The sequence below is a fragment of the Chanodichthys erythropterus genome, chromosome 10, assembly GCF_024489055.1.
Source record: "Chanodichthys erythropterus isolate Z2021 chromosome 10, ASM2448905v1, whole genome shotgun sequence".
In the NCBI taxonomy this organism is placed as follows: domain Eukaryota; kingdom Metazoa; phylum Chordata; class Actinopteri; order Cypriniformes; family Xenocyprididae; genus Chanodichthys; species Chanodichthys erythropterus.
In genome coordinates this window covers 33,744,099-33,751,945 of record NC_090230.1, presented here as the reverse complement: position 1 = coordinate 33,751,945, position 7,847 = coordinate 33,744,099, and the positions used below count along the sequence as shown (strand labels likewise).

General features: G+C 41.3%; 1 protein-coding gene across 1 annotated transcript; it reads right to left on the bottom strand.

The window, feature by feature from the left end:
- Nucleotides 1-1,229: 1,229 nt before the first annotated feature.
- On the bottom strand, nucleotides 1,230-6,368 carry LOC137029402 (mast cell protease 4-like). The gene is made up of 5 exons (XM_067399001.1): nucleotides 6,289-6,368; nucleotides 2,409-2,559; nucleotides 2,135-2,279; nucleotides 1,593-1,841; nucleotides 1,230-1,507 (listed from the first exon to the last, which is right to left on the bottom strand). The coding sequence occupies exons 1-5, from the start codon at nucleotides 6,347-6,349 to the stop codon at nucleotides 1,352-1,354; spliced, it is 762 nt and encodes a 253-aa protein (XP_067255102.1). The 5' UTR covers nucleotides 6,350-6,368; the 3' UTR covers nucleotides 1,230-1,351.
- Between the last annotated feature and the right edge of the window lie 1,479 nt (nucleotides 6,369-7,847).

Below are 7,847 nucleotides of genomic sequence, written 5' to 3'. Positions count from 1 at the left end.
GAGGGGTGGCCTCTTCCTGGGCGCTGGCTCATGGCGCCTCGCTGACAGATATCTATAGAGCTGCGGGCTGGGCGACACCTAACACGTTCGCTAGATTCTATAGCCTACGTGTAGAGCCGGTATCTTCCCGTGTACTCGCTTCCACTAGCCGGTAGACGCATTGAACCTGCTCTAAGTGTCGGCTTGCAATGCCATTCCCGCCCCCTGGGCCGGATGCGTGCATATTTTGGCTCCAGTCGTGTTCCCCACTTGGCGAACCCTGTCGAGTTCCTCCGCCTCCCCCTTCGGCTCGGACATTGCAGAGTGTCTGATGCCAGGCCTACATCTGTCGCTTACGCTGTCTGTTGGCTGGGGCCCATATGTCGTGACTCCTCTACGTGAGCGGTCCCATATGTGTATCATCCACGGTTTAAAACTCCCTACGGGCGAGTCCGTGTCTTTCCCTTAGCAGAGCCAGCTCTGCTGTCACCTGTCAGATGAGTCTCCCCCGACCCAGGTGGAGCCATCCCAGGGACTTCATATGCGTACTGCCCCTCGGGCCAGTCCATATGTGTATTCTCCACGTAAACTCCTCCCCCATTGGGTAGGTAGTGGCCTCCGCAGCGTCCCCTACGGGTTCGCTTCCCCAGTGTAGTTACTAGTTCTAGTTTACTTAGTGGGTATGTCGGAACAGCAGTAGACTCTCTCGGCATAAGCTCGCCCCCTTCACCGTCCCAATTGGTGCGACGGGTGGCTAGAGATTGCACTGGAAGGGGTTTCGTAACTGTGGCGCTTTATTTGGGATCCCAATTCGTCGATCACTACTGACGTACGTCGAACGTGACTGACTGAAAGGGAACGTCTCGGTTACGTATGTAACCCTCGTTCCCTGAAGGAGGGAACGGAGACGTACGTCCCGTCGCCACAGTTTCTGTACCCTCGCTGTTGTGCGGACACCAGTTGTCTCCTCAGCGAAAAACAGAGTGCGATTGCATCTGCTTCCTATTTATATACACCTGTCGGAGGCGGTGCGCATTATGCAAATATCGCACGCCAATTCCATTGGCTTGTTTTAGTTCACTCGAAGCTGATAGGGCTCTCTAGCGATATCCCAATTCGTCGGTCACTACTGACGTACGTCTCTGTTCCCTCCTTCAGGGAACGAGGGTTACATACGTAACCGAGACGTTTTCCCCATTCAATGAGATGAGTCTACAGGCATGATTGGAAAGTGAGGGTGTTGTCTAAATTATATATGGTTGTGACAATGAGAACATTTTGAATATAATTGATGCTGGCCATGTGATACTTTTATTAAAAGAATGTTTATGGAAGAATTCAAGAATAACATTTCTTCCTCTCCATGAAGTCACTACACATTTCCAGTAACTTTGTTGATCCACTGAATATATGCTGAAATCTTAGTATACACATTAGGATGCTTAGGTGAATTACAATGACCAAGTTCACTGAAAATTGTGACACCAAGAGCAGTGTTTCCACAAACCAAAGGACCTCCTGAATCCCCCTGTTAAGAAAGACAGATCAACACATCAGTTGTGAAACCAGTTCATACATTACCATAAAGTCTGTGAATCATCTTTTGAACGTACAAAGCAGGATCCACCATGTCCATATACACAGATCATCTGTGAGACCGAGTATAACAATCCCCATCTATTTCTACATTCGTTGTTATTTATTATGGACACTTTTGCCTCCATCAGAAGATTGCTCGCTGATCCATCAGTCAGTCTTCCCCAGCCGGCAACACTACAGGCAGTATCTGCTTTGCCGTCTTCTCTTTCATTTGGTAATGGTATCACTCCAACCTTGTTGTTTAGATTAACTTTTTTCTCTAGCTGTAATTAAAAAATACAACCATTTTAATAAACAATGTTTTAGAAGACTGAAATTTGTTAGTTTATACAGTTTTTTCGAAAAAGCCGCTTTATTTTATGCTGTGCACTTGGCCATTTACACAGAAATTATTTAAATCCCTTCAATAATTTTAACAAGAACAAGACAAGAAATTGAATTTTAAACAAGAAATTGCGATAGAAATTCAAACATGCAAATTTGTGCTACTGTGCTACTATTAATATCCATAGACTGGTTATTATTTTGAAAAACTAAATATATTACAGCTTGTTACCTTCAAAAGCATGATGTCATCATAAGGTTGATAAGGAATTTTTTCTTCATATTTTGGATGAGGGATGTAGGACTTCACTGAGATGTGATCTGAACTCTTGCCGTTCCTTAAGTCATGAGCACCAACAACAACCATCAAACTACGTCTGTTGAAAGAGCGTATTGGAAATGGTCAGTTATGTCATAACTGATATACAGGTTACACTTCAGTCATTATCAGTCAAAAGTAATTTTATTTTATAAACATTGCAGTTCACTCTAAACAAGCCTTTTACCTTTTCCAGCAATGTGCGGCAGTCAGGACAAACTGATCAGAAATGAGGAATCCACCACAGATATGTTTCCCACTCTTCTGAAGAGAAACCATATAAGGTCTGGAGTGGCGTTTGGCTTCTTTTCCATTCACTATTCCCACATTCACATGAGCTGAGAGAGAGATAGTGCTGTTAACAGGGTTGGGAAGGTTACTTTTAAAATGTATTTCACTACAGATTTCAAAATACATGCTTTAAAAAGTAATTTGTAACATATTTCATTAGATTACTGAAGTTCTGTAACTTAACCTAAATACTTTAGAATACTTTGGAATACTAATAAGCATGCAACACAAAGCGTCTCGGGTTACGTCTGTAACCCTGGTTCCCTGAACAGTGAACAAGGCGGTGTGTCGAGTGCTTTGGGAACACCTCTGCATGTTTGCGTCATGAAGCACTTGTGAAATCGAACCAATAGGGTGACGGGATGACATCACGGACCAGGAAACTATAAAGCACTTCTGAGAACAGAGAACGTCAGCTTCTGATTGGCTATAGCAAGATGCACCAAGATGCACAGGAAGATAGTTTTAAGAGTGAGGAATCTCTCAGACACCTCCTCTGATGGTTCAAGGGGAGCCTCAGCTAACCCTTGCAACACAATAGCCAAGTCCCAGGCCGGAGTTCTTGTACGCACAGAAGGCCTCGGACTCTGGGGAGAAAGCATATAAACAGGAGCATGATAAGCAGAAATAGCCACTATATAAACCTTCAAGGTAGAAGGAGAAAAACCATCCAAGAATTTTTCTTGGAGAAATTGCAGCACAAGACTGATAGAGGAGTGGAACAGGTCCAGCTGACATTGTCTACACCAAGTAGAAAACAACTTCCATTTATATGCGGATAGCTTTCTCGTGGAGGGAGCTCGTGAGTGGAGTATGGTCTCGACAACCTCAGTTGGGAGACCGGATTCTATGAGCCTAGCCACCCCTCAGAGGCCAGGACCACAGTTTTCACAACTCCAGCCGGGGGTGAATTATCATGCCGCCCGCTTGAGACAGAAGGACCTGTCTGAAGGGGATCTCCATGGGGGAGCCGTCTAGAAGAGACACTAGGTCTGCAAATCAAACTTGGGTCGGCCAGAACGGGGCTATCAGTATGAGATGGACCCTGTCCCAGCGAACCCTCTCCAGAACTCCTGGCATCAGAGCGATCGGGGGAAATGCGTACAGACGTAGCCTCGGCCACGTTTGCACCATGGCATCCAACCCAATAGGGGCGGGATGAGTCAGAGAGAACCACAGTGGGCGAAGAGATGTTTCTTTCGAAGCAAATAGGTCAACTTCTGCACGACCAAAGTTTTTCCAAATGAACTCCACCACCTCGGGGTGGAGTCTCTATTCCCTGGGCCTCGGCCCCAGCCTCGACAGGATGTCTGCCCCCACATTTTGATGCCCCGGGATATAAGCTGCTCTCAGGGAGAGGAGCTTCCCCTGGGCCCACAGGAGGATCCAATGGACTAACTTGCACAACTGGCGAGACCTCAGACCCCATGGTGGATGATATAGGAGACCACCGACATGTTATCCATGTGGACTAACACATGATGGCCCCTCAGGTCTGGGAGGAAGTATTTTGAGAGCTCGAAATACTGCCATCATTTCCAGCCAATTTATGAGCCAGGAAAGTAGATGATCCTCCCAAAGACCCTGAGCTGAGCGACCACTCATGATCGCCCATCCCTGACAGCTTGCTGGGAGGAGAAACCCTTCCTATAGCTCCTTTTTGCAAGAGTGTGAGAACTTCCTGTTCCAATACCAGAGACTGCTAGGGGTCCACCACTGTAGGGAGGACCCCGTTGAACTGGGGCGGTCGAGACCCAAATTTTGTAACCCTTTTCTATTGTGAGCAGAACCCAATGAGAAATATTTGGAAGAAGTTTCCATTCTACCAGAAATTCTACTAAGGGAACCAGTCTCTCGAGACTGGCCTCTGGTGTTTTTTGAGCATTTGACTCAGCGCCCTGAAGAGGTGAACCGGCAGGGAACAACCAAATCAAATGGCGACCGGTAGTCTGCTGCGCCCTGAAGCACACAAGGTGGCAGGGTTGGCAGAACGGATACCATGTAGTTTTTGATAAAGGACCCTCTTCGGAGGGGGTTACCCTCAAATGTCCCACGCCACTGGCGTCAGGAACTCTTCGAAGCTTTCTTGGTGATAATAACAGTCCGCAGATCTGTCTTACCTCACAAAGACTTTGGCTGTGTCACCTGTCCCTGTTGCCAAGCTTTCTGCGGGGAAGCACAGGTGGCAACATTTTTTTATTTTGGATGAACGGTCAGACCAGTGCCCTGAAACGGCGAACCGGCAGGGAACATCTGAACTGACCGTTCTATGACCTTCCTCTTCTTGGAGGATCACTGGAAACCGCACACAAAAGACACACAGATAACACAGAGCGCTTGCTGGAGACACAGAAGAACACATTTCTAAATAACATGAACTTAAAAATTGTCAACATGAATAAAACTATTTAAGTTGATCCAACATAATGTTTTTAGTAAGAACAAGATGGTTTTTTTGCCACAATAAAAACACATTTCTAAATAACATGAACTTAAAAATTGCCAACATGAATGCAACTATTTAAGTTGATCCAACATAATGTTTTAAGTAAGGTGAAGACGCTTTTTGGACACAATAAAACGCATTTCTAAGTAACATGAACTTACCAAGCACCGCTTGTCACCATGATGGTAAATCTCCAAAAACCCACATTAACAGAAACTCTTCTAAATTAGCATAACAAAACACTAATTACTGCTAAATCTCCCTTACCATTAATCTTGTGCAGAAAACATTATATAACACTTAATTTTAGCATTTACTCTCCATTTCAAGTGCCATGGGCAAAGCATGATGGGAAATATAAATCCCAGCCTAGTTTCACTTAAGTTTGTTTAAATTAAAAGAAGTGTTCATACAACTCAAAACAATGAAACACGTTTACACGTCATCAGATTGTATTTTACATGAACAGAACTTAAAATTAAATACATTTTTGATTAACTGAAAATGTTATACTATGACAAGTCATGATAGTATATCGAATCAATAGGCATAATTTGTGTGTCATCCAAGCTCAATAAAATAACAATTACAAGTAAAAAGTCTAACAGCATTTCAGAACTTGATTTTTCATTTCACAACAATATATATATTTAAGTAATGACTAAAGGTCCCCAGAATTAGTTTTTAGAGTGTAGAAAAAAAAAGTTAGAATTATGAGATAAAAAAGTTGCAATTACCTTTTATTTACAATTACAAGGGACTCACAAACAACTGTTGCAAAACATGAAAATAGCTGACAAACAGTTAAGATTCAAGGGTATGTACATTTTTAAATGGGGCAATTTTTATAAATTCAGTCATTTTGTCTTATGTAAACATCTGTTGAAATAGCTTATTCAGGACAGAACTAAATAAACATGCAATTTTTTTGATCCCTCTTATTTTGTTTAAATCATTAAAACATTAAAATATTGAATATTCTGCAATAGCTTGAACTGTAGCTTAGGATGCTTTTGCAGTGTCAGAGCCAGAGAATCACCAATTGCTGTTTACATTAATTGCCTGTCACAGCTTACATTAATGTTTAAATTAAATGAATGATATTAAAATTCAAAGTAATCACTCTGGTAATCTAAAATACTTTTCGGATCTAACTGTAATTTGATTACCACCCATTTAAAATGTAACTAATGAAATACAGTTACTCAAATTTTGTATTTTAAATTATGTATTTCGTTACTCCCCAACCCTGGCTGCTAGTCAACTTATTCAGCACATACCAATTAAACACTTGTAAAAGTCATCATATGCTATAAATAATCAGTCTCACCAGTGAAGGTCAGGTGTGGCAGCAGAGAGGCCAACAGGAGCAGAGAGATGATGATGGTCATGATGAAGACGATCAGTGAGCTCTCACTGGCTAAACATGGTGTAATACTGCTGGGTGGAGTCACTGAGCGGACTGTTACTTGCTTTTAAAAAAAATTGTAGATCAACAAGATAAGAAAGCATTGTTCTTGTTAAACTTTGTAGTTTAATTGAAGATGGTTTGGATGATAAGAATTAAGAATGTAAGCATGCATTCTGAATGTTTTACAGTTCATAACTGTATATCATTAACTGATATAATGTTAGTATACAAACCTATTTGAACTACAAAATGTGCTTTGCACCATTAAAAAAAAAAAACATAACAAAGGTGGTAATCTCTTACTGCCATCTCTTCCCACACACACACATACACACACACACACACACACACGGCAATCCGCCTGATAATAAAAAAAAACAAAAAAAAAACATGAATCATTGCACCATTCTTCCATTGCACCATAGTCTGATGCTGACATGCCTGTTGTAGGCTGTTGACACTTACAGGTCTGCAGTTATGCAGCCCGATATGTATACACTCTAAAAAAAGCTGGGTTGTTTCAACCCAAATCTGGGTCAAATATGGACAAAGCCAGCTGTTGGGTAACATATTTTTACACATACATTTCTTGCTGATTGTTAATAAATAGTGTAACCCTGTTTTGTACTTTTAGTGTGTAGTACAAATGTTGACTGAGAAACTACAATTGTTCCATTTCACATTCTCAGAAAAGTTTGAAATATTTCAAAGGATTAGCAGTTCTCAAAAAATACATTCTAAGGACAGGAGGTGGGCCACTCCTTTATTTTGAGCCAGTTTCGACCTGGTACTAAGGTAGGAAAAATTACGCTTTTCAAAGCTTCGAATCAATTCGCAAATTGATTCAGTTTCGAACTAAGCGTTCCAAACACCACACGCTGGTGACACCTGCTGGTCAGAACAGTGTAAATGCAACAAAAACTCAGGCCAAAGATGCATAAAAACATCTTTTATAAACTCATCGCTTATGTTTTCTTGAAAGTGAAATCTATCAAATGTAATTAACTAATCATCTGATAATATTAAATATCAAGTGTCTGTATAATATGCGTTCTTTTATCAATTTCCAGGGCTTGTTTGTTTCATGTATTGCTCAGCTAAACAGGCCAATAAGAGACTATTTATCACTGCATCACACCACCCCCTACTGTCTCATCTAGTACAACAACCACCCTAAAGCAGCCAGATTAAATAAAAAACAAAACATATAAACTATACCATATTCACATAGGAAAATCAAAACACATACATGAACGTTGAACACTGGGAAAAACAGTGGTCTAATAAACTATCAGCTCCCACACAATTACATGTTCAATACACCTACATTCATACACCATTAAAATATACAAATCACATTTAGACCATACATTACAATTAGTTAGCCTTATACATTAAAAATAAATAAATAAATAAATAAAAACAACTACCTAAATTTAGCCAATACTGGTTGCAATCTTGAAAAATACAGTACAACT